General features: G+C 33.4%; 3 protein-coding genes and 1 long non-coding RNA gene across 15 annotated transcripts in view; 1 reads left to right on the top strand and 3 right to left on the bottom strand.

Annotated features, from left to right (window-relative positions):
- LOC143905328 (glutamate receptor 1) overlaps window positions 1-24,936 on the top strand; it is a 124,782-nt gene extending 99,846 nt beyond the window's left edge. For 10 of the 12 annotated variants that reach the window (XM_077420702.1, XM_077420699.1, XM_077420693.1 and 7 more), the window contains 7 exons: window positions 20,279-20,466; window positions 20,974-21,369; window positions 21,633-21,803; window positions 22,526-22,752; window positions 22,940-23,142; window positions 23,385-23,650; window positions 23,875-24,936. In XM_077420702.1, coding sequence (XP_077276828.1) covers window positions 20,279-20,466; window positions 20,974-21,369; window positions 21,633-21,803; window positions 22,526-22,752; window positions 22,940-23,142; window positions 23,385-23,650; window positions 23,875-24,481 — 2,058 coding nt within the window. In that variant the 3' untranslated portion in view covers window positions 24,482-24,936. Of the gene's footprint in view, window positions 1-17,881; window positions 17,976-18,022; window positions 18,283-18,592; window positions 18,778-20,278; window positions 20,467-20,973; window positions 21,370-21,632; window positions 21,804-22,525; window positions 22,753-22,939; window positions 23,143-23,384; window positions 23,651-23,874 lie in introns of those variants that run through there. The other 2 variants (XM_077420691.1, XM_077420692.1) reach the window with 2 other exon arrangements.
- Window positions 717-11,847, bottom strand: LOC143904916 (uncharacterized). The gene is made up of 11 exons (XM_077419908.1): window positions 11,628-11,847; window positions 11,417-11,547; window positions 11,067-11,272; window positions 10,782-10,964; window positions 10,403-10,634; window positions 4,052-4,246; window positions 3,480-3,786; window positions 2,679-2,809; window positions 2,393-2,598; window positions 1,706-1,891; window positions 717-1,571 (listed from the first exon to the last, which is right to left on the bottom strand). Exons 1-11 carry the CDS (start codon window positions 11,830-11,832, stop codon window positions 1,292-1,294), a joined length of 2,262 nt encoding a protein of 753 aa, XP_077276034.1. The 5' UTR covers window positions 11,833-11,847; the 3' UTR covers window positions 717-1,291.
- Window positions 12,185-14,779, bottom strand: LOC143905005 (uncharacterized). The gene is made up of 3 exons (XR_013259093.1): window positions 14,175-14,779; window positions 13,768-13,876; window positions 12,185-13,697 (listed from the first exon to the last, which is right to left on the bottom strand). It is a non-coding gene; the product is annotated as an uncharacterized LOC143905005 (long non-coding RNA).
- Window positions 24,721-26,809, bottom strand: LOC143905349 (uncharacterized). Its single transcript, XM_077420758.1, has 5 exons — window positions 26,045-26,809; window positions 25,422-25,531; window positions 25,243-25,341; window positions 24,946-25,065; window positions 24,721-24,832 (listed from the first exon to the last, which is right to left on the bottom strand). Exons 1-5 carry the CDS (start codon window positions 26,363-26,365, stop codon window positions 24,721-24,723), a joined length of 762 nt encoding a protein of 253 aa, XP_077276884.1. The 5' UTR covers window positions 26,366-26,809.
- Between the last annotated feature and the right edge of the window lie 88 nt (window positions 26,810-26,897).

The following is a 26,897-nucleotide window of genomic DNA, read 5'->3' as shown; positions in this document are numbered from 1 at the left end:
CAAAGCGTGTATATAGCTCGTAAATGTCAGTAAGATGAATATATGCTAAAATAATGACACTTCTCCAAACGATTTTTCTTTCACCTAATCGGTTTTGTATGATTCCTTCGTCAATGTCTTATAGACATTCCAAATTTTGTTGCAGACATTTCAGATAAGTCCGGTATATCATGCTGTGTCAAATATTAAAAATATCTTCGTAAAGTGTAGCCTTTATCGTAAATTATATACGTAACGATATTCTGCTGTATTCTGCACTTATATCAGAAATATGACAATTTCTTAAAGTTATAGTCTTTTTTATCGTACCATTTTATTGTCATCATATACTTTAAAGTAATTTATATTTTTTATCTTTTTTATTACACACTATCTTTTAAAGATAGTATAATAAAATCGATTACTCGCGTGGGTGAAAAATTGTTCATTTTTAACATCTTCCTTTAACTATAAAATATCAGTTGCAAAATAATATATATTAAGCGAAAATAAATTTACCTTTTACTAATATAATTTATTTGAAAATATCAGAAAAAACATAGTTATAAGTATATCCACGATATTCCTCGCACGCACACTTCGGTCCGACTAAAATGATCGATAAATTTCAGTTCTATTGCCACTCAAACGTATGTAGGTACATGGAATAATCCGGAAGCGTAATGGCACGGGCTATTATTTAGAGGGAACGGGAAATTACATTAGGACACGAGAACTTATATTCAGTGTGGCATACCTTATTTTTTATTAAGTATAAGAACAAAACTAGAATATATTTATCCGGTAAGGTCAAATTATATGTCCGACTGAAGATATGAGCATTTTTCCTTGTACCGATAAGAAATAAAGCACGCGAGAGTAATAAACAAAGGTGAAATTATAATCATGTCTTATAATAATATCCCAAATACTTCGTCATTAGAAAAACAATCAAATAAGTATCAATATTTGAATTAATTTTATTAGTTACATAATAATTAAAGATAAGTGATTAATTATGACATAGACGAAACATGCAGTTACAATATATGCTATTGTAATATGTATTCATTAACGTTTCTTTTTAAAACTACCTAAAATCAAAGGAATAATGAAAAATGCAGAGTTTATTACATAATTGTCAAATAGTTTATAAAGAAATATTGCATTCTTAAAAAAACGAAAACGTATAAGTTTGTCATATTGATAAACGCATATAAATTGTCATAATTATATTGCATTTACAGCTGTTAATTGATCCAAAGAAACTTTTTATCGTGAAAATGAGACCACTTATTGTTAATCATTTTTATTAATCAATTTTACTAGCTGGATACGGCACAGCACTCCACAAGGGATGACTCCCGTCACCCTTTTTCATCGCAATGGTTTTCACGAGCTCCTGCGATGGTTGTTTGAGATCGTACGCCCACCCGATTTTCGCAAAGAAGTTGATAAAATTTGTAGTTGCGAGCTTGGAATATTGTAACTCGGCAGCCTTGTAGTCCCACGGGAAGACATGATGGTAATTGTGCCATCCTTCGCCGTTCGTTATAATGCTAACCCATCGATTTTCAGTTGGATTTATGTACCTGCCATCAAAATAAACGAGGGAAAATTACTCGTAGGCGACACAGAATAGCGCAAGCTTCGAAATTTTTTTCGATCCAGGTTTGTTAAATGTTTGAATAATTGTGAATAATTTGGATCTTAATTATGTGCTTACGAATCGTATGGCTTTGAGCCCCAGATATGAGCCGCACTGTTGACGCTCCATGTACCATTTAAAACTAAAGTATAACGAATAATAATCTGCGATATGAAGGCTCTATACCAAGTCTCATTCCATCCATACACAGGTACCATCACCGGAAGCAGGAAAGCAAAGATAAATTTAAGTATATTGAAATATCTGCGAAATATTATAATAAATTAATTACGCCATGCAGGTTTTTTATATTACACATTGTCTCACACACTATATATATCGTATAAATAACAAAGGAATTTCGCTCGACAAAGCAACAGCTAAGTAGTTTAGAAACGGCCAAAATTCGAGCAATTAACAGATGTTAAAAATATATTTAATACTTCAATAACGGTATACAGTAGTGTTTACGTTTCGAGCCTTACTTGGCCTTCTTCAGAACAATAAAAACGTATAAAGAATAACGCGTTACAATATTTCGACTTATTTTACAAACAAGGAATCAAATATCGTATATTTTATGAAAGAAAATCCGCATAAAAGAGAAATTTTTTAAAGAGAAGTGCGGAGAGATATCAAAATGATAAATACGCATTTTCGAGATAAATCAAATAAGAGTGAATAAATTTCCTCTTGTTTTCTTTTATCTTTTTCAATATCAAACGATCTTGCGTATTTCATTATTCATTCTTTACGCAGACTTACTTGCAACTAAATGTAGCGATAGGATCGGCCAATATATCGCTCATATCGATCTGACCACCCTTTCGGATCACCTCCGGATGTTTCTTCATCATCAACCAACCGACATGGGAAAAAAAGAATCCTCGGGTACTATTGTGCGGATCTGCGTCTGTATCTGTATACTTGTGGTGTACCCGATGATCTCGCACCCAGTCATACAGGTTATTCTGAAAGAAGGCAATTGAATAGAAAAATTCTTCAGTTTTGCAACGCACGAAATGGGAATTATAAACATTCGTCTACCTACCATGCCAGACGAAGCGTAGAAAACGACAAGTATAATTCTAAGTGGCCATTTTGCCTTGTAAGCTTGGTGGGTCCATAAACGATGGACACCAGCGGTGACGCCTAGCCCTGATATCAAAACCATGCCAAATACTTGAAACAAAAAGAACCGGCGCAATTAAAAATCGTTAGAAATGCTTATAAAATCGTGCATACTTAACTATTCGTATTTCTTGCGAGCGTCATGTAAGTCACTTATAATTTTTACATAATCGATCTATTATAATACTTTATTTTCAGTTATGATAGTTTTTATTAACTAAAAAACAAGAAACTTAGAAAAAAATTAAGAGGCGTATAAAAATCGAAATTGCTCTATTTAGCTCAATTTGCTGTCAATTTTTATATTTCTCAGAGTGATTCGAAAAGTGGAAATTGAATTTATACTTTGAAGTGACCGCGACATTTGACAATTCGCGATGATTTTATGACGAAATCGATATTATGATATAAAAATTAGGAAATAGCAGTCTTTTATCTGCTGTTAAGCTTCTATTGCGTGCTCTTTTCAATCGCGTGGGTCTAATCGGTCGGCTTTCAATCAACCGTCGTTCATTTCAGAAGTTGTTAGAAACATTTTAAATAAAGGTGAGATACAATTTTAATCAAATTGTTACGTTTAAAACATTTATACCTATACAAAATTATAAGAAATGATTAATCTCTCCCATATAATGGACTAAATTTCACTTTTTTTATGTGCTTTTTTCCGGAATATCAATAAAAACCAAATTAACAAAAGAATTTTCCAAAGAATACTCACTCCAAGCGGTCGTCTTCAGATTTTCGAGAAATTTAAAAGTAAAACAGGCATATACGAAGTATAAATGGAGAAAACCAATAAATATTATATTAAGCCACTTCAGTTCCGTTTTGGACCTGCCTTCAGGTTTTGTATAGATTTCACTTTTGTTTTGTATGCCATTTTCATCGTGTATCTTCATAGCAGCGGAAGAGTCTTCCTTTTGAATAACTTTCTCCGTAAGTATTTTTGGATTTGTGCTTAAAATATTTGGTGCCATCTTTGTCTTCGAATTGCTGGGCCAAGAATCCAAAATATCAGCTTCACGCTACCGACAAACATTAGACTATCATCTTCTCTTTTCAAACCAACAATTGAAGATTAAACTTTTTGCTCACATAAGAAACGACACATTGTAATACTTAATGGAACATGATATCAAAAATAATTTATTCTCCAATATTCTTAACATTCTTCTTTATATATATTCTACCTTTTCAAACTGCAGGAATGAAGATTTATATCTATACTTGAAAAATAACTGATATCTTTACACAATTAGTTATCGTAACAATTATCCATAAAGCAATTACCGGAGCAATTATTGTTATCGAAACAGATAATTGTAGAATATTATTCACACTCAGAGTTTTATTTTTAAGAGGACGAGGCTCAAATATGTAAATGTTTCTCTCGTGCTTATGTAACAATTTACACGAAATATTTATTTGCACAGTTAAATGAACACACACGAGTCTTTTAAGAAAATTATATGGATTCGTAAAATATTTTTAATTCACCGTAGAGAGAAAGCACTCGTATCGTTTATCCAACATTTATAGTTCTTAATCACGTATTCGAATCATGACGACTGAAATGTTTTGCCAGGTTGCAACGCTATGCACTTTTATAAATGGCATTGTCAGCACATTGCTCCATATAAAAATGTATGCTTGAATTCGCATTTGTATAAATTGACACAAGTAGTTTTATAAATATTTCAATGACTCAATATTACTACTCACATCTAATTAATACTGTTATATTAATAATACGCAAAATATCGCAAATTTCGTCATTATTATAATTCCAAATTCCACCATAATTCACAATTAGTTTCGTATATAACAAGAACAGTTGGATTTTTTAATCACGCATTTTATGATTATTTGCTTAAGTTGAAGTGCAATGTAGCAAAATTTTTGTATGTAAAAAACACTCATATTTTGAGATAATACAGGGTGATTCGTATGAAGTGACCGATTTAATCAATATCGTAATTTAAAGACACATGAAAAACTAGTTTACGACATGTTTAGTATAACGGGAAACATCATATAGTGGAGACAATTTTTTTATGGGTGGAGGCGTTGAGGGCTTTAAGGGGATTCTAAAGCCGTTTTAACCGACTTTTTTACTAATCGCATATCTTTTTATTGGCTTTATGGATTTAAAAATTCTTGTTTAAAGTTAAAGTATACGCGCTAATGTGCTTTCCACGACGGTCGATTTTATACAGAAAACGAAAATAATTTCAGAAATGCATACTCAGCGAAAACAACCTAACAATAAGTCAAAGTGATGTCAAATTGCTATAAAATTGACGAGGGATATGTCAAAAAGAGTGATCAAAATGATGGCAAAATGATGACATCATGACTGCAAAACGTCCCATACCTTGATGGTGATTATGACTGTTATTTTGACGTTATTTTGATGTCTGTTTGATGTCAAAGTAAATAATTCCCTCTACATTAATATAAATGCAAAATTAAAATAATATTAAAACTAAATTACATTGAAAAAGAGACAAAATATAAAAGACATAAATATATTGCATAAAGTTTTTTAATCAGATTTAAGCTTTGTTCTTAAATTTATATGACAGGTAACTTAAAATCATATAGCAGTAAATCAACATTAAACGTAAATCAACTTAGTCAACGAATAAACTTAGGTAATAAATAAATTTAGTTAACATAATAAACTAAAAACTTCTTATAAACGTTTTTGGTATATATTGCTTAGTACCATACTATATATGTATGTATATTTATACATTGGAACATATATCATATTTCTATTAGAAAAGAATTAAAAAAAGTTTGCATGTCTCATGATAAAAATAAAATATTGCACGTATAACAAATCATAAGAAATTTTTACAGAAAAGCGCTGCCAGGGATTAAAAGTAGACAAAGCTATCAATAGCAATCAATATCAATATCAATGCAGCCCATTTTCTCGAAAACTATTATAGTTATAAAGAAAATTGAATAATACTTTTCTTTAGACAATTTAATAAGCTTTCATCTTGATAATAACTATTTTTTCAATAAAATCAATATTTCACAAGATATATATGCAAAAAACCGAAAAAATGCACCTATTTTTTAAGATGGCGAACACTCACCTTCAACTTATCAGGACTTTTTAGACGTTCATTAGTAAGCTTAAACGAACATCTCTACCAAGTTTCAAAACTTTTGGAATTATTTCTGTCAAATTTCCTATTTTGACTGGGCTAAATATATGGGACTTACCACAGCTTATAAACACAGATATTTCCTGTTTATTTAGATCAATATTGCGACTTTCGTTGTCTATAACAAAGACCAAACTTCCTCGATGTCGATAATGTCAACATTTCTAGTCCTGTTTTCTATGTTATATATCTATATCTGTCCTTGTCTAACTATAAATATCTGTCCTTGTCCGATTGCTGCGCCATCTCTCTCGCTACACGCAATACTGCTTATCTTATCAACCTGCATGTGCTTTTGCTGCTTTTGCATATATAAAAGTTAAAAGCATGACACATTTTTTCTAGACTTCTATCGTAGTTGTAATATTGCACGATATTGTTCTACAATGCCCTAGAGGGCTAGTATCTCATTTTGTATATATAAACTGCAGTATTTTTGTATAAGCAAATATTGTCGTCAGTGACAGCTCTATGTGCCTTTTAATTTTTTTTCGTTTTAGATGTAAAACCGACCCTAGCCATGTGCGTACTTTAATTCTGTATAAAAATTTTGCAATTCCTTAAAGCCAATTAAAAGTTGTATGCTTTTAACTAAATATCCCCTTAATTAACTTTACGAAATTGCAAAATTTTTATACAGAATTAAAGTACGCATAAAAATGTAGAGAGCTAGGGTCAGTTTTACATCCAAAGCAAAAAAAAAATTGAAAGTTTGGGAACATAAAGCTGTCACTGACGACAATATTTGCTTATACAAAAATACTGCAGTTTATATATACAAAATGAGATACTAGCCCTCTAGAGAAAACATTGAAGAACAATATCGTGCAATTACAACTACGATAGAAGTCTAGGAAAAAAATGTCATGCTTTTAACTTTTATATATGCAAAAGTAGCAAAAGCACATGCAGGTTGATAAGATAATAAGCAGTATTGCGTGTAGCGAGAGATGTCGCAGCAATCCGACAGAAACAAGGACAGATATCTATAGTTAGACAAGGACTAGATATATAACATAGAAAACAGGATTACAAATGTTGACATCGAGAACGAGGAAGTTCGGTCTTATCAACCTGCATGTGCTTTTGCATATATAAAAGTTAAAAGCATGATACTTTTTTTTTAGACTTTTATCGTAGTTGTAATTGCACGATATTGTTCTTCAATGCTTTCTCTAAAGGGCTAGTATCTCATTTTGTACATATAAACTGCAGTATTTTTGTATAAGCAAATATTGTCGTCAGTGACAGCTCTATGTGCCCAAATTTTTAATTTTTTTTTGTTTTTGATGTAAAACCGACACTAGCCCCCTATACTTTTGTACGTACTTTAATTCTGTACAAAGATTTTGCAATTCCGTAAAGCCAATGAAAAGTGGTTTGTTTTTAACTAAATGTCGGTAATTACTGCCATTATAAGATTCCCTTAATTAAGAAGATGCTGGAGTGACGGCCGAACTTCCTCGATGTCGATAACGTCAACATTTCTATATAATTTTGTTTTTCCTATATTTGTCTTTGTCTAACAAAATAACATCTGTCTTTGATCGATTGCTGCGTTATCTCTGCTTACTAGCCTGCGTGTATATTTTTGTGGAAAATATACACGATTTCTTCGAAGCTCTAATTTTTTTTCCAGGCTTTCAACCTCAATTTCAACGGTGCGTTATTGTTTGTGCACGTATTCTGAAGAGTGGGAACATTTCATTTCGTACATATAACTTATACAACTGTTTATATTAGAAAATATGGTTATGAAATGACAGCATTTTTACATTTTTTTTCAATTATTACTAATTTTTTATATTCCCACTCTTCATTAGTACCTATACTTTACTCCTGTATAAAAGGATTTTGCGATCTATAAAGCCGTTTCAAAGAACGAGCTCTGACTGTTTTTCTCGGTAATTGTTCCCTGTCCAGGATCCCCTTAAGGAGCAACACGCAATACTGCTTATCTTATCAACCTGCATGTACTTTTGCTGCTTTTGCATATATAAAAGTTATAATAAAAGCATGACACTTTTTTTTTTAACTTCTATCGTAGTTGTAATTGCACGATGTTGTTCTTCAATGTTTTCCCTAGAGGGCTAGTATCTCATTTAATTTGTATATATAAACTGCAGTATTTTTGTATAAGCAAATATTTTCGTCAGTGACAGCTCTATGTGCCCAAATTTTTAATTTTTTTTTTGTTTTGGATGTAAAACCGACCCTAGCTCTCTACATTTTTGTGCGTACTTTAATTCTGTATAAAAATTTTACAATTTTGTAAAGCCAATTAAAAGTTGTATGCTTTTAACTATAAATGTCGGTAATTACTGCCACTATATAGGATCCCCTTAATAACATTCTGTATAATTTCTCCCATTGTTATTATCATTGTTCTTCCTTGTTTTCTTTTGCAAACTCTGAACAGGCACAGATTTGTTATCAATATACGGTTCTCAAAATTAGGATTAGATCCCTAACAAAAAAGTTATGCGTGTAGATCTATTATCGTGCAATGTATATATAATATATGTCTATAGTATATACCATAGAGTCTATGGTATATAGGTACTATAACCTTGTTTATCCTTGTCTATATTTTTATCTATAGATTTGTATGTACAATACAAGGACAGATCTTATAGGCCGGTAACATAGAAAACTATATATCGAAATTGTCGACATTTTCGGAGTTTGGCCTTTGGTTTAAAACCCTTTTATATGATCAACTTTATTATTATTTTTTTTTATAAAATGCTATATTTTTTACTTTATATAGTACAATAGCCCTTTGTAAGACAAGCTCAATGATTATTGTATGAGGACATTTAAGGTTAGCAAAGGTATAAAAAAATAGGTGAGGACGGAAGAACTGGCATCTCTCTCAGTTGAGAAAAAAATATAATAAATATATTATATATAATCACCAATATATTTATATATTTATATATTTATATATTTTTTTAAATTTTTAGTTATATTAAATTCGAAAAACATTGAGTTTCAATTCGGTATAACATAAATATTTAAATTCTAGTAAAATCACTAAAGAAATAAAAAATTTTTAACCCTATTCATTCCAGGCACCGGGCAATGAGGACCATCTTATGAGTAATGAGATCCATTGCCCATGCGAACATTTAAGTGAGTAACAAAGTACTTATATTGTGGAAACAGTAATTAAATAGGTAAAAAATAGGTTTTATCATCTTTCATTAATCTAGGACGAGATTAATCATTAAATTTAAGTATTTTTATCATTTTATAATTAATTTTTTTCTCACTTTGTGGGCCTGTCACGTACACAAAAAATCTACAAAAATTTTCGACTTTGTACAAACGTTTCTGGATCAAAATAAAAAAGGAAAAAATCGCTGCTCATTTTTACATTATTTTTATTCATTTGTATCATGTTTACATGTTATTTTTAAAAGTTTAGCAATTATGCCATTTGATAGAGCCAAGTTTCAGCTTTAAGAATCTGTTATTTAAATTGCGGTACAATTTTTAACGGAGTTATGAACAATTAGAGTCGAAATGCTCATTTCTTATTCAATCCGCGATAACTCAGTAACAAAAAATCATAAAAACATTTTTAAAAAAATATTTTGTAGAAAAAACTTCAAGCTTTCGCGTTACAAAGTCGAAAATTTTTATAGATTTTTTTGTGCACGTGACAGGCCCAGTGAGAAGAAAATTTTCCATTTTGTCCAGCTCGTAGTTTTCTATATGTAAAAATTATCAAACTCACAAAAACTAAAAAATAATAGTGACCTTTTAAAAGTAAAGATTTTAAGCTTCAAAATTCTTTTTTTTTTTAACTTAAATTTTGTTTATTTTTAACGAAGTTACAGTTGCTTGAATTTTGCCGATTTTACAAAAAAATTAAGTGTTCCTCTAATTTTTGTGAGGAGTTTATAATCGCTAGATTTATTATAATCAATATAAAATATATATACTGCCGACTATTGCAAATATTATACCTCCTCAATCACCCTGTAAGTAGGTATCTGCAATATTCCGGGAAGTAATAGTATTATTGATGGTGATTCTAAGCAAAAAGGATCATATAAACATGGGTAGGCGACAAAAATCGTATTACGCTCATTCTGTAATAATATAGTTTTTGATTAAATTGTTTAGTTGATGTAAATTCGATAGTATGCGCCCAGTCAAAGGCTATTATAGGCAATAGAATGTTTTATTCTATGTGCAGTTATTAGTAGTTGGTTGTCACATCGTTATTGTCAGTCTTTGTCTTTCATTTCTATCCTTATTCCATACGCATGGTGCTCTTTTCACGTTATAACCAGAATATCTCGGTAACCGTTAGGAATAGGACCATGTTCATATAATCCTTTTTGCTTAAAATTATCAGTACTATTACACACACTTCCTGGAATATAGCAGATTCTTCCTCAATTACCCTCTATATAATCAATTTATACATAGGTATATTACGTTGTCAATGTTTGCCATTTCGAAGAACGCGTTTCTTTATTATGTCAGCAGGTACGGTCTTTAAGTCGTAAGCCAAACCTAAATAAGCGCAAAAGTCAATGAAAGCTGTGGCACAATTGAGTGCATAATTTCCAAGTTCACCCGTTTTGTAGTCCCAGGGAAACACGTGATGATAGTTATGCCAGCCTTCACCAAACGCTACGATAGCAACTCCAGTATTGTCGGTGGAACTAAGTGATCTGCATAATAAAGTAAATGTTTTTAAATGACAGCACAATATTACATATTAATATATATAAACCATTATAAACAATTTATTAATTTTAGCAATAATTTAATAGAAATACGTGTATATCTGATAAATCAGAAATGGCACAAGTACGTACTTGTCGTATGGTTTCATACCCCACATATGAGCCACGGAATTCACCGAAAAAGCAGAATTCAAGTTTAACAAATATCTGCAGACCACAAGATTCCACGAACACCACAAACTCTCATTCCACGCCCACCATGGTACTAACGTTGGTATGATAAAACAGCAGAGTAACATCAAATACGTGTACCACCTAAAAAAGAAAATGTTAATGCAAAATAACAGAGAACAACTAAAGTCATGTTTATAATCGGCTAGATCTCGTTTCCGCGAAAACAAACTGTACCCATCGTACTTTTTTTGAAATGCCACGAATGGATCTTGCATCAGATCACTGCAATCGATTGTAGCACCTTTGCTCGCGACATCAGGATGATGTCGAATCAGAAGCCACCCTATATGCGAAAAAAAGAATCCTCTCCGCGAGTTATACGGGTCCGCATCGGTGTCGGTAAATTTATGGTGCACTCGATGGTCCCTGGCCCACTTATAAATGCTTTCCTAGAAAATGTAATGCAGAGAACGGCGATACAATTATGCTGAAAAATTTTATTAAGAAAACAGAATGTACAGGGCCCTATATAGTCTATTCAGATATGTTATATCCTGTACAACTTTAAGCGAAAGAAGAAAAGTTAAACTTACTTGAAAGGCGATGGTCTGAAAAATCATTAGGATAAATCTCATGGGCCATTTTGCCTTGTAAGATCGATGGGCCCATAATCTATGAGCACCAGCGGTGACGCCCATGCTCGCGGCCAAACCAACAACAAGAACTATAAATTATAAATTACAATTTGATAAAGTGGCGGGTAATCTAGCATTACGGGAAGAAATATTTAAATATAATACATACGCCATATAACCGACTGATATTTAGCCTGGAAGCAAAGCATGTAGAGCCCGTAAAAGCCAGCAAGATAGGTATAGGCAAAAATAATTACATTTTGCCAAATAATTTTCCATTCATAATCGGTTTTGTATGATTCCTTTGTCAATGCCTTGTTACTTATAGATTTTTCGAAATTGGTTGCAGACATTTCAGATAAGTCCGACACCATACTGTATCAAATATACGTTAAAAATATTTTCGTAAAGTGTAGTTATTAAGTATTGACTAAAGACTTAATCTATTTTATTATTTATTTTTGTTTTTTGTTTTTTTTTACTTGTCTTTATGTCTGTACAAAAATTGTCATGCTCGTCGAGTGATAGCGTTTTTCGAAAACTGTTGTAATAGATTAAGGCCCGGTATTCATAGTCGGTTTTTATTTTAAGAAATGTCTTAAGATGCTAATACGGCTCTGTGATTGGTTCATAATATCTCTTAAGATCATATATCTTAAATATATTTAAGACGGTTTTAAATATAAGATTCACCTAGGGCTGCGGTCCGATTCACGCTCACAGCGCTGTAGCATCTTCTGTCTTCGTTGCACATCGAATATCAAACGAAGATAGAGCGATGCTTTCTGCGCTGTGAGCGTGAATCGGACCGCAGCCTATAAATACCGGCCTTTAAGTTTTTAAAAATATGGAATATAAAACTTCAACACTTAAATGTATGATGATATTATAATTGTAAAAGAGATGGTTTAATAAATAAATCCTAACTGATTATTTATTAATATAATATTCAAATACACGTATATATATTTGAATATTATATTAATAAGTGGCCAGTTGGGTCGAATTAAACCATTTTCTTAGTCAATTATTACTGGCGAAGAAAAAGGTTATCTCAGGGGTTTATTCTAATAAAAATTTGTGAAAATTCAAACAACAGAAAAATTATGTTGACAAAATAAAATAGAATCCTATCAAAAATTAAAATTTAGTTAGTGTATGTGTAAAGAATGTTATTTAATAATTTTTTTATGCGTTTATTGAAACAAAGAAATTTATTTTCTAACTGTAATAATTAAGATAAAATTAATATAGGGTCAATAGTACGTAGTCTTGAATCGCGAGAACTAAACTCTCTTAATTACTTACTTAAAAAAACAAGTAAGATAATAAATAAATATACTTTGACGGAGAAACAAGAAATGATTAGATTAAGACGTTATATCGCTCATTTGCTACAACAATGACAACTCAAAAGACAAAATATCCCAAAAAATAAGTGTAAATGTTTTGAATTATTAAAATTTTTAATATTATACTTTTAAAAGCGATTTTGGTGCAATAACTGATTGTAGGGGAACAAAAATATCTAGCTATATATATAATAGCTCTTTATTCAATGTATTGAATTTTTACTCTTCTTTTGCAAACAGTTCAAAAATGACAATTTTTTAATTATGTCATTGTTGTAGCAAAGCGTATATGCACTGGTCACTGAAGATTCTTTATTGCACAATATTTATGTGCTATATTCTTTTGTAAAAAAAGCGATTTTTTGAGAACACTTACCTGCCTAAAATGACTGTGACACTTACAAATGCTTCAGCCACAATTAAATTTTTTTACATTGATATATATATTGCGTAGAAATTATTATCCACACTTTAATGTCATTACAAAAATGCTAATATCATTTCATGTATATGTATTTTTTATTGTATAGTCGGCATTTGTTCCCATAATTTTCATATAATAACATTAACATTATAATTTTTTAGCTTTATACAAATATGAATTATACATTAACTTGCCTAGAACATTGGTGACATTTATAATGTTTCTGCCGCAATAAAATTTTATTTAAATATAGTGCATAAAAATCCAAACTTTAACATCAAGAATGCTGATGATAAACATTCCCTGTACATGTATTTGTATATTCGTATAGTGGGAATTTGTTCCCATAATTGTTATATATTAATTAACATCATAATTTTTCAACTTTATACGAATATAAATTATATTAATTTATAAGCGTCCACAGGGAGGGAGGGGGGACAACAGAAGGTATTTGCCCTTCCTGAAATCAGCAAAAAATTAAACATTTGCTTTTCTTCTGAATAAAGGAATAGCAATTAAGTCATACTAACTTTGCTGATCTCTGTCCTAATCCATAGGCAAAACGTTTTTTCTTATTTCAATAGAATTTTAGTTCTTCAATACCTGCCTTGCTCAAACTTAATTTATTTCGCCTGCTTTCTAAAAATTAAATAAGATTAAAATGTTTTATTTATTATTTAATCAACGTCTGCCTTTGTTTTCTACAAATGAGATTGCAATAAATTGAGCGAATAAAGAAAGTACAAGGTCCTAGGGAAGTTACAGAAATTAAACGCGTTTCTTCTCTCTCCGCGATTTAGGTAGATTCTATTGTCCGTAAGTTCTATTGTCCGTATAGTCTTGTATCTACATAACATACGATGACAATTGTTTTATATAAAACTGTTGCGCCTAATCTCGCTCGCCACGAATACGACGTGCCAGTTGAATATCTTACGGCATGATGGTGACTCGTTTAGCGTGTGAATAGCGCACAAGTTCGTGTCTTCGAAAAAACCCACGAGGTACGCCTCGCTAGCTTCCTGGAGAGCCATCACAGCATTCACAGCAGAACTTTGGATGCGGAGGTCAGTCTTGAAATCTTGAGCGATCTCACGAACAAGTCGGGAATGGCAATTTACGTATCAATAATTTCGTACTTTTCTGGTAACGACGGATTTCACGAAGGGCCACGGTGCCGGGCCTGTAAAGGTGAGGTTTTTTTCACACCACCGGTGGCCGGGGCACTCGTCCTCGCAGCTTTATGGCCAACTGTTTCCGGGCGCCTTTTCTCCAGTTGATTTGCGAGCAGTCTGCTTGGTACGTGCCATCGTAACGGTCAATCGACATATGCGTCTAACAGCGAACGAGCAAAGCTCCTTGTTAGATCATTAATGTCTTCCCACTTGAAAATAGTCGCGTCCGAATTAAATAATAGCTAGACACATCGCGTCTAACTGTTGGTTCTTGAAGGAATCGACTTGAAAGAATTAACTGGACGAATTCTTTCGGTTATTATAATATAGCTTCTTTGATTTAATATTCAAATATAAAAATGTAGTTTAAACGTGTAGAGTTAAATTGACTTTGATTTGAAATTTAATACAAGATAAGAACAATATTATTGTCAAAGTATAAACTCTTATAATAAACTGTATTTCAATTTGTGTATTATGAACAAGCTTGATTGTTTGATTATTACCTCTGCGCTCAAAAAGTAATAGACAAAAGGAATGAAGCCTAAATAGTTAGTAGATTAGTTCTGTACGATCGATGAGATCAAAATCTATGAGCACTGGCAGTCATAAATACCGATGCACCCTAGTTCGTGATCAGTACTATAAAAATACAAAAAAAATATTAATCCTTATTTAACAGTATAATGTCGGTTATAGATAATAACTATAATAGACTATTTTATATAGAGAATATTAGCTTGCGAATGAATAACTCTCGTTAAAGTTTTACAGTATCAGTCTCATATAAGTACTTCTAGATCTCTTTTATGTAAATTCACATCATAAGGTTGTCTTCAGGTTTTGAAAGTAGATGAACGTGACTACTATAAAGTTCGACGACGCGCATCGTCGCTAAGTAGAAGACCAAAAATTATAAGATATCCGTCTTCTTTTTTCGTAATAAACTTTTTCTTCGCCCTTAATTGCGTCAACAATTGAATCGACGTTGGCAATTCATATTTCGCGTTTAATCACGGCACAAGACAGTAGTACAAACATAAAAAACGATTTCAACGAACAACAATTAGAGTCATGATTCTTAAATGGTAAAAAGACAAACAAGATAAAACGTTAATAAATTGAGAAGAGAACAAGAATTATCTAATCGCGGCTATAAGCATATTGTTCTTCGATCACGATCTTAAGATTTCTTTTTTAGGTATAACTTCTACAATGAAATTGCAATGCGATTTTTTATTGCAATAATTTGGTAGATTTATAACCGTCCATATTGCTAACGAGCATAAGAAACACAGACTGTTTTCACCCGATGCTTTTACGAAACACGCGAATCGCATGGGTTCCGCCTGAGAAATTATGGTGGATCGATCGGTATATTTTGTAACTTTCTATCGGCATATTAGACAGTCAGCCAACCAATCGACCGATATTCCTTTATTTCGTTAGCTAATTTTTCTTGCCGCGTCACGCGCCAATTAATATCGATAATGTGTCGACTAAACTCGACAATTATTTTGACTTAATTTTACTTGACATTCTATAAAATTATATAAAATTATATATTACTACTATAATAAAATAATATACAAGTACAGACATTTATGCATTACATATGCACGAACTATAAGTGGTATATGATGTGGTCAGGATCCCGCTTGCGGCCTGGCCAATTTACTCTCGAAAAAAGATTTTGTTACTCATTGGACAGAAGGCTGAGGGAGCGTCAGAAGTATTCTAGAGGCAAACCAGTTGGGAAAAATGATATAATGAACATTCCTAGAGGGCGGAATTAGGAACATTACAAGGAAGAAACATAACCGATTAAAGCATCACGGTAATGGTTAGCAACAAATATCTCTAATTTAGAAATCAAGTTAGACACAATATCACGTGTTTTTATGACAGAAATTTGTCCTTAAAATACATATCTTTTTTGCTGTATTAATAACGTAAGATACCTCTTGCTAAATTTCGAAACCTCGTTAAAACTATAAACTGCCACGTTACTTTTTATATCACAATTCTAATTTCTAATTGAAATAAAATAAAAGATCGTCCAAAGCAGTGTTGTTCAACAGCTTCCACTGCTCACTGACAGAATGCAACACATAACAGTCTTAATATCGTAGGGTGCGGAATTAGGAACAAGGACGATATATTAGGCACAGTTTCCCTAATTATGTGACATGGTTAAGAAAAACAAGGAAAAAGGAGGCAATAAATAATAACACCAAAGAAACACTAATACTATAAACTATTTTAATTATATTTGCACAAAAGGTATAAGTATATTATTATAAGTACAATACTTTGAAAGTGTCTTTGTAAATATATCTTCAAAATTTCATAATATCTTTCCATTGATGTCTCTCCAATTCTCTACACTAATTTGTACATTCACATTACTCTAAAGTAATATGTATATCGTATACAGGGTGTCTGGTAATTACTATACGCATCTTGCAATCTTCAGATATTGCATAAATCAAGAGACACGATATTAGTATCTCGCGCTAAGTGTTTTGCGGCACGGGCAGCAAGATCGAAAGTGTCTCTATTATCTGAAGCATCGAGTTGGGCGGAGACACGATAGTTATATCTAAAAAACGGCTAAGCGTATAATTTTTAATAAACTTAATCGATTGCTTAGGGTCTTATTAATTGTCTTTTTTTTCTACATCAAATATTAAAGAAGAGTTTTCAATTTATACGCCAAAATTGGGTAATTTAAATTTAAGAAACGTTATCATCATCAACGTCGTCGCCCCGGTGTCCGTCTATTATAATAAACATTTTAATATACTCATACACCCTCATACACTCTCAAGCACCCTTCATACTCTTACTGACCTCCACCCACGCTATTTACCGAATTACCATCACCCTCACCCTCCCCCACTCACTCCCAAACACCTTAATATACCCCGACACATCCCCATGTAACCCAATAGATTCTTACCCACCCAAACACATCACCACCCCACCCCCACTTCTTATCCACTCAAGTATTATCATCCATCTTCACTCTCTCAATTCACATTAATAACGTATTTGTCGTATGATTTCATATTTGAGCCCCATATGTGAGCCACGGAATTCACCGACCGATTAACATTCAAGTTTATGCAATATCTCAAATATCTGTATATTACAAGATGCTACAAACACCATAAATAGTCTACGAGATATTTTATATTTTATGACAAAATATGTCAGAATAAAATATAAAATATCTCGTATAAAACACACTATTAATTTTTTGATAATTTATATTACATATTACATATCTACCTTAATACTTTCGTAATACATCGTTATAGCTATTAACGTCAAGCTTTCTTGCTTCTCGCCGTCAAAGATTCATCGTGTTGTCGACGTTTGTACGCCGACATGGCATTCGGATAATGAATTAAGAATTTGACGAGCCTCGACAAGGGCCGGCATTTCACGATAGCTATACATAACGCTTGAAATCGCTGTCAGTAGTAAATTAACCAGCAATACAACTCAGTCAAAATCATCTCTCGGTATATTGTATTGAGGTTCAACAATAGTGAATCGTAAATAATCACTTTTTCACCTATCAAAGCCTATTCAATGTTTTGACAAAGAATGAACTTCTAATTTCACAATTTCGTAAAATAATATTTTTATCAACTTTTTAGATTTATGTAATGTTGCCGGTTATGCGCAGAATCAAAGTTGATGCCGGAGAAGTAAAGTTGATGCTGGTGATGTTAATGGCGATTCATGTTGTCGCCAAACCTTGCATTTTCACGTCGCCCTTGACGTTACAATTGCTATTGGAATACGCAGAATGGCGAGCTTGGGATCAAGTGGTGCTTTTCGATAATGTCAGTCCGTTTAGTGAGTGTTCTCAGTTTATTAGAACCAATGAAAGGAAGAAAAACATTTGCCTCTAAATTTACTACCTATTCTTATTTCTAACAGCGAGCGCGAAGAAAATGTAGTAGATACTTTTTATTTCGCAAATTAATTTTGTAGTTTCGCTAACGTAAAACAAAATAAATTCTTTAATAATATCCCTATTATATTTTTTAAAAGAATCTTAAAAGAATTCGCAATTGTGTGAAAGAAGAACAGCGTCCGAATCGCGATCGCTAATTTTAAATATCAAGACAGTAAGGGTATATTAACTGGTTTCAAATAAATGTAGATTGTCCTCTTAATTACGCTCGGCCGTTGATCGAGTGCTTCAGTGAAAGAGGCATCAGCGTGTCTCTACAATCGGCGACGAATCCGAATATACCAGACGCTCTTACAATTCGAACGCATCGCGTCGGCTCGATCGTGCTTTTGGACGGACTTAATCTGACTTCATCTGATAATATTATCCAAATGGTATGATCTTAATGTCTATATGTGTAAAAAAGAAATTGTAGAATCGCAAATTTAAATTTAATTGAATATAGTATAATATACTTTGGTACTCAGTGATTTTTAATTTTATTAAACATAAATTGTATAAACATAAATTATATAAATTGTACAAATTAGTTATACAAAGTTACAGAGAGATTGATGTATTTTGTTACGTAAGCTTGTGACTGCATTATGTTTTTAAATCATTTTGAATTGGGACTTATTGCTTCATTCTAATTTATATATTTTGCAAATGCCACGATTACGATTATTACGCATTTGGGAATTAACCTGACGAAATAATTTTTCACCGCAACGTATGTTTGATATATTTATAGTACTAAAAAAAAGAACACATTTAATATTAAATATTAAAAATTATGCAACAGAAATAGTTTAATTATGATAATGAAGAATTATAAGTTTGTTAGGGACAATAATTACAAGTATTTTAATGTTCTTATAATATTATATATTTTTTATCTTCTAAATATCGCGTAAATTCGTAAAAGAACATATCGCGTGTTACGTTAGCAAAGGAATGTCTCGCGGGAATAATTTCCATTTGCCCGATGTTCATAATAGACTTCAGCGGCGATGTAGACAAAGAAAATAATTCGACAGTCATAGGTCGTATTTTTGCTTTATCATTCTACAAAAAGTTTATCAGTTCTTACATAACAATTTTTTTATCATTAGTAATTGCTTTGCAAATTGATAATCATGTACGGATGTAATAATCACGGTTTCATTTTATCAGTATACGAGCATTAATCGGTGTTACAAAAAATTTTTTAAATTATATCCAGATTTATTAAATTGACGTTTCGTACCGTACTCAGACTTCATCAGAATTGTCAATTAAGCGAATAATAAATTACTAACATATATATAAGGGTCAAAACGCAATCAATTAAACATGGAGACGTACCGCAATCACAAAGTCAAAAACTTAACATTACAGAACGCTTTCTTCTCAAGTCAGTCATGCTCCAATTAACTTTCCGTTTTATTGAGTATATCGTCGTGCCGTGGAGACCCATGCAAGTCCACAATTTTCAGTTCGCGATGATTTGTGTACGTCTCCGTGTTTAATTGATTGTGTTTTGACCCTTATATATATGTTAGTAATTTATTATTCGCTTAATTGACAATTTTGATGATGTCCGGCAAAACGTCCGGCAAAACGTCAATTTAATAAATCTGGATATAATTTAAAAAAATTTTTGTAACACCGATTAATGCTCGTATACTGGTCCTATTTCCTATTCCTCATTATAGCCTTTGCTTCAAACGAGCGGAAAATAATATTTTCATTTTATCATTTTTTTTATTTAATTAGATACACAGTTGTGATACACAGTTTTTCTGCAAAAAAATCAACTGCAAATTTTATGAAAAATAACGCCATGTGATTTTTTTCCGCCACACAAAGTGATTTCTTCTAGCACACTCGCGTGATCAGAGAATGTTTCGATAGGCTTCCCAGAAATTCCTGTTCAACTATTACATCTCCTGGCTTATGGTGACCACAAGAAGAAACGATTCTACGATCGACACCGTTCTTCGAGATCTAAATATTGGCATCGATAGTGATGTAGTCGTGGCTACCTCGCCACTACCGAATGACGCTGTTGCTTGGATATATGCTCAGAAATATCGAGATAAGTAAGTTACAAGTTTGCACATCTTCGCGTATGTAATGAAAAGTACGCTATTATTATAATAATTATCCTCATGTATGCTATGTAAAAGTCAGAAGTAAGGTTTATTCAAAAGTCTAATAAAATAAGATATTTTGTTCTTTATGTTGTTTCGCTTTTAAAAAAATCTTAACATATGTAAAGTTTCTAATTATTGTTAAATACATAATTCTATTTATGTGAACTTTGTAGAAATAATAAAGCCTCTTAATTTGAACAGTGAAAAAATAGAGATGTAAGATAGAGATATGAAAATGAAGAGGCATGGAGAGAGAGAGAGAGAGAGAGAGAGAGAGAGAGAGAGAGAGAGAGAGAGAGAGAGAGAGAGAGAGAAAATAAAATGAGGAAATGGAAATATAAAAATCTTTTGTATATTTTTTTAATTTTTACAATATTGCATGATATACGCTACTATAACGATAGTACTTAATGATCTAAATTACCAGGATATCGAATAACTTTTTTTTCAAAGGATATGTCGGTCCCTTCGACGATACGGCGATCGCTTCGAGTTCACGGGACCGTCGGAGCGGCGCAACGTCGAGAACGCCACGACCAATTTGAGCCACGTTACTGAGGAGAATCGCACGGTGTCGTTCTACTTAATGCATACCTACAAATTACGCCACTCCGACAACACGAGTCTAATCGTACGATATCTCGGTTTCTGGAATCCGGAGTCTCACACTCTTAAGCTGCCGATAAACGTGAAGCTCAGAAGCGATTTCAACGGCCTTCCCATTGTCTTTGGAGTGTTGAACGGTACAAGCGACGGGCAGACGGACGTTACCGAATCGGAGGCTACCCCCAACGATATCGCACCGCTTTTGGACTTTGCTACCATTGTCACGAATAGCGTGAACGCCAGGTGAAAAGGCATCTGGTTCTAAGGCGGATAGTTTACTTTTAACAATATTTCGGAAGTTACACACCGTCTGCGAATCTCTAGAAAAACTTTGAAGACAAATAACAGTCTGTCTTAAATTTAAGGAAGATCTTTTAATCATCTGAAAGAATTACCTTGAAATTAAAAACTCCTCAAAATAATTAAATATAATTAAAATTCTGAAAAAAAATTGTATTACAGAATAGAATCTAAAAATTAATATGACTTATCTTGAACTTTTGCAGCATCGAGCTCGTAACACACGAAAAGCTCGGCACGTTAACTAATAAAGTATGGAGCCATCTTCTCGGCGATGTTGTGGCCGGCACCGTCGACATCGGTTTAGGATATATAACGTCGAACGACGAGGAACGTTGGGCGGAGATGACGTTTAGTCATCCTTTGATTCGTTACATGTCAGTAAAAGTCTTCAAAAGTAAAATCGAAGGAGTCAAAATTAATAGAGTGATAAGCAGGGTGAACTTTATTATATTATATTATATATTTTATTTGTTATTATTAGACTATGTTATTTATAATATCCAACATATGTTGTAGTATGAATATGTTGGATATTATAAATAATATAATTTTAGTTATTAATTGATCTTTTCCACCAATCTGCATATAAAAAATCCGATATCTAAGTTATTATACTTCATATATTCCAAATTTATTTCCATTTTCTTATGCAAATATATTCCGCTTTATGTTTTATTACGAGGAATTTACTAATTTATCGATCGCACATTCCGTATACAAGTCGTATCGTTAAATCGGCATAGAATATGGTATAGAATTAACTGGTATAGAATGTATAGATCATGAGGCAGGGTCAGACAAAGCTTGTCCCGAATGTAAATGTTATCTGAGAATTTACGTATGCATTTAGCATGATTTAAAATTTTTAAATGATACAAAAGCAGAGTATTTCAAAGATTCAGGATCGGGCTTTTAAAACACCAATACGTTTTTTGTCTGAATAGTGTAAAAGGTAGTTAAACGAGGAACGTAGTTAAACGAATTGAAATGTTTACCAAAGACCATAAAATTCCAATATTTATAGTCTCATAAATATAACTAGATTTATACTTTGTGATTTTTTTATTGCATTGTTATAAAACAATATTTTACGCAGGAGAAATATTTATTACCATCCATTGGAGACCGGCACGATGAGAGATATATTTCTGCAACCGTTCGACAATCGATTGCTCGGCTGCGTCGCGGCGACATATCTCATCATGTTAATCGCGATGGCGACAGTTATTTACGCGGCTAAAACGCTGTTGCACGATGAGGATGAGAAACACGTCGGGATCGGGGAATCTGCACTTTGGTGCTTAAGTATCATGTGCATGCAAGGTTCATCTTTTTCTTCCATTCATAGAACAGCTAAACTATTATAACAATATGTGATTTATCATTATGCATTTTTACCACTTCTCCAAAGTACAATGCTAATTTAGATAATATATGTAATAATATACAATGTATAATTATGTTACACACGTAAAGATCATCACTAATCAAACGATTGTGGAATTTTTAGGATCACCCTGGACGCCTCGAAGCCCGTCTGGAAAAACTCTGTTGTTATTCAGTTTAATATTCTCCCTTGTGATGTATAACGCTTACGCCGGCTTCATCACGTCCATATTATCAGTGCAGGCTACTGGAATCAAATCGATCACCGATCTTCTCTTTAATAACTTTAAGCTAGGATACAGTGCCGCCGATGATACATACATAAGAGTACTATCAACATATCACTATTATATATTGCCATTATTTTTATTATATCGTTTTATTGCCGTATTAATATTTTATACCATTAAGTAAACTTACGCAACATCGAAGCCGTGAAGACATTTGCAAAACACGCTACAAAAGCTCCTTTTTTCGAGCGTTTCTTTTACATTGCACTGTTCGGAGTGGCCAGTAATTATTTTAGACGCAGTAATCATCCGCTATCATCCGCGCGTGTCATCTTTCAGAATGCGAACGACAGCAATCTTCGTCAGTTGTACATAAAGGCGTTCAACAATCGCGAATCCCGCCTGGAGACGAGAACCGGCCTCATGAAAGCTGTCAAGGGACGATACGGGTTCTTCGTCAGCGCGACTCTCGCACGGCGAGCCCTCAAAACAACCTTTATACAGGAACGATGCGTCTTGAAAGAGTTGCTGCTTCCGCAAACGCTTACAGTCGTCGCTCTTCCCATGGCCAAGAGTTGCCCGTACAGGAAGATCATCAATCTCAAGTATGCGAAATTGCTGTATTTATGTGACACGCGTCTGTCGCGCATCCGATATCTAGTAGATAATTAAAATTGTCGAAAATAAAAAGAGATAACGCTTCCTAATGTTTTCAAAGTTAATATAGTCAGTTAGGGGCCCATCGAAATGATAGATATCCTTCTAGAAAAGTAATTTTTTAACACGTTAGTTTTCTCGTTTGTAATTTGTACTTAACTCTGTCTTGCAGCATATTGCGGATATGCGAACGCGGCGTCCTGGACAAGATACAGGAACGGATGCTGCCGACGATGCCGCGGTGCGCGTCGTCGGCGGCTTTCAACAGCGCGAGGCTCGCCGACGTTTACTCCGCATTCTTTCTCCTGGTGGCGGGTATGATTATCGCGATTTCCATCGGCATCTTCGAAAGGATATGGAACAAGCGGAGGCAGATGCGGGAAACTGTCGTGCGCCGCATACGCAAGCACAATCTAATACCGCATCTTCACTTTCATCATCATCATCACGACGGTGGTCGCGATCGTCTCAATGCCCGTCGCCCTCACCTTCACGTCGTTGCTCCGGCCGGAAAGTTACGCGATCCCGCTTATTTGGCCATGCTGCAGAATCACGCCCGTCAAGTGCAATCGCTCGTCGGTTTTCAAAAACGCGACGTTTCTCCGGAGAAGCCGAAAGGTCCCGCGCCCCTGGAGCCGCGTTTGCAAGTGCGACGGAGATCGGCGGATCCCAAGAGAGCGTCCTGGTCTTCCTTCTCAGGCTTGCCCAAGAGGAAGATGAGAACCGAGAAAATTCCACCGACCACAAACGCAGAAAACGTCTTTCCGTTTTGCGATTAAGATACCCATTTTAGTTGTAAAAATACTTTAGATAACAGCTCTTACAGATTTTGAAATTAGTATGACAAATGTTTGCTTTTATTCAAGTCGTAGTCATAAAATCATTATTAAATGGCATATTAAATGTGCGTATTTTGTTTAATAAGTAATATTTTTTATATAACTATCTATATATATATATATATATATATATATATATAGTTAAAAATATATGTAATATAAATGGTCACCTAAAATTATTATACATATTCGGCTAGAAGCTTTACACGAGCACCGAAAATCTTCGTAGATACTTGTCGCCTATAAACGTTATCTATACCTCTACAATCTCGTAGACTGCTGATCTCATTTCTGCGCAAATACAAAGATTCTCTTTCTCAGATTATACAATTAAATGTCACATAAGTTAGAGAAATAGATAAAAAATGAAAAAAATAAATTTTGAATTGAGAGCACACTGTCACCTGCAAAGAATATCTTCTAGATTAGGAAGACGCTCGTCATCTTCGCACCACTCCTTCCAATTTCTGTATAATTGCAGCTCTTGTATCTCATCGAGATAGTCGTGACACATTTTCCTCAAGCTACAACGTTCTCGTAATTACCGTAAATCGAGATTGACAAGTAATGATAATTTACTATAAACGAAACTACTTGATTTCCATTTTCAACCTTTTATCTTATATACAAATTTAATTCTTTCATTATTTTTTGCTACTAATTATAAGTATAACGCAAATTTTTCTTTACAAAGACCTAACTTTTTCTCCCACAATCCATCGGCGGACGAAGAGACGAGCTTGTCACCCGGTAACGGGTCGGAGATAAATCTTTTGCCATCGATTTCTCGCAAACCATAGCTATAAGAATCACGATTGCTGGCATCAGTGTGAGATAGCACACTGTGTGAAATTACGTAACAAAGAAAGGGAACGTTTACTGTCGAAAAGAATGATCGCAGATGGTTCTTAAAAGAAGTACGGTCTCCGTTTCGTTTAGCCAGTCGTCAGGCGCCATCAAATCGTGAACCTCCAGCAGAGTTTGATTAATCTAGGAAGAAATTGCGGGGGACAAATATATTTTAGCAGAAAAATAGATTAAAAGTTTATATACGTATATTATATTAATATATTTTTTATCTTTGTTTTTTATATGTTATATGTATAAACTTATATAATATTATTTTATATAATTAATATACATAATATATTATATATATATATATATATATATATATATATATATATATTTTTTTTATATCTCGTTATATATGTAGGATGTTGCAGCGACATACAGCTGTCAGTATGACGGGTTGCCCATTTCGTGCAGGCGCGCCTACACGAATGGGCAACCCGTCATGCTGACCTGTATGTCAGTGCAACAACCGATATACATATATTACAATGATATTATACATAATGTTATATGTTATATATAATATTACACATAATATATATACATATGTAATATAAATAGTAAATTTATATATAATTTATGTATTTATTTATTAGCGATCAAAAATATGAGATATATGAAATACGAGGATATTTGAGTTCTGCGAACCTCCTCGGCGACGGCGACGCACATGCCGCATCTGACGCACGCGGAGGACAGGTCCACGTGCATCGTGCCGCATGCATCTGCGATGCAGATGCTGTACGGGATCATCCGCACTACCCCGAAACCGGACGATCTGCAGTCGCAATGGGGATCGACAGTGATGTTCGAGTCCTTCAGAGGATTGTAGCGAATGGCGCCAACGGTGGTGGCACAGACACATCCGTCGTCGCTTCGATGAGCGCGCGTTCTGCCACGCTTGCCGAAGCTACAGCCATTCGAAGCGAATGCCAGTGACAGCAGGATCAGTGTCACTTTCGAGAACATTGTTCTGACTCCGTCATGTCGTCTCCGAGGGGATGAGCATGGCTATGACTCGAAACGCGAACAACTAAACGCACTATTACGAGACAACGAAGCGAGAAAACGGAATCTAAATTGCTTCAAGTAACTGCGGCATATGTCAAGAAAGTTTCGAGGACAGATGAAGCACGGAAACAATTAATTTTTTGATGAGAAAAATATACAAGTTGTATAAAAATTTCTGCTTATAAAAAATGTAGAAATAACATCGTTATTTTGGAGTTGTTTTGCAAACAAAATTTAAAGATATTCAATAAGCAAACTGCCTGCAGTATAATAATAGATTGATATACGGCAGATTTATTCGAATATTACAACAAATCCAATCGTATCACATAAATAAGCCACATTATTATAAACCCGTATTTTGGCGGCAGAGTCTGCCGATATAATACAGCAGACACAACTGTTGAGTTCGTCTTATCAACACTCTGCGTTGATTGGTTGGTTCTAAAAGTTAGAGCTGGTTAGAGCCAATCACGTTCGACTGCTACTC

Source organism: Temnothorax americanus, unplaced genomic scaffold (assembly GCF_048541705.1).
Source record: "Temnothorax americanus isolate GAGA-0224 unplaced genomic scaffold, ASM4854170v1 Scaffold6, whole genome shotgun sequence".
NCBI classification, from domain to species: Eukaryota; Metazoa; Arthropoda; class Insecta; order Hymenoptera; family Formicidae; genus Temnothorax; species Temnothorax americanus.
This window is presented reverse-complemented; position numbering and strand designations above follow the sequence as displayed.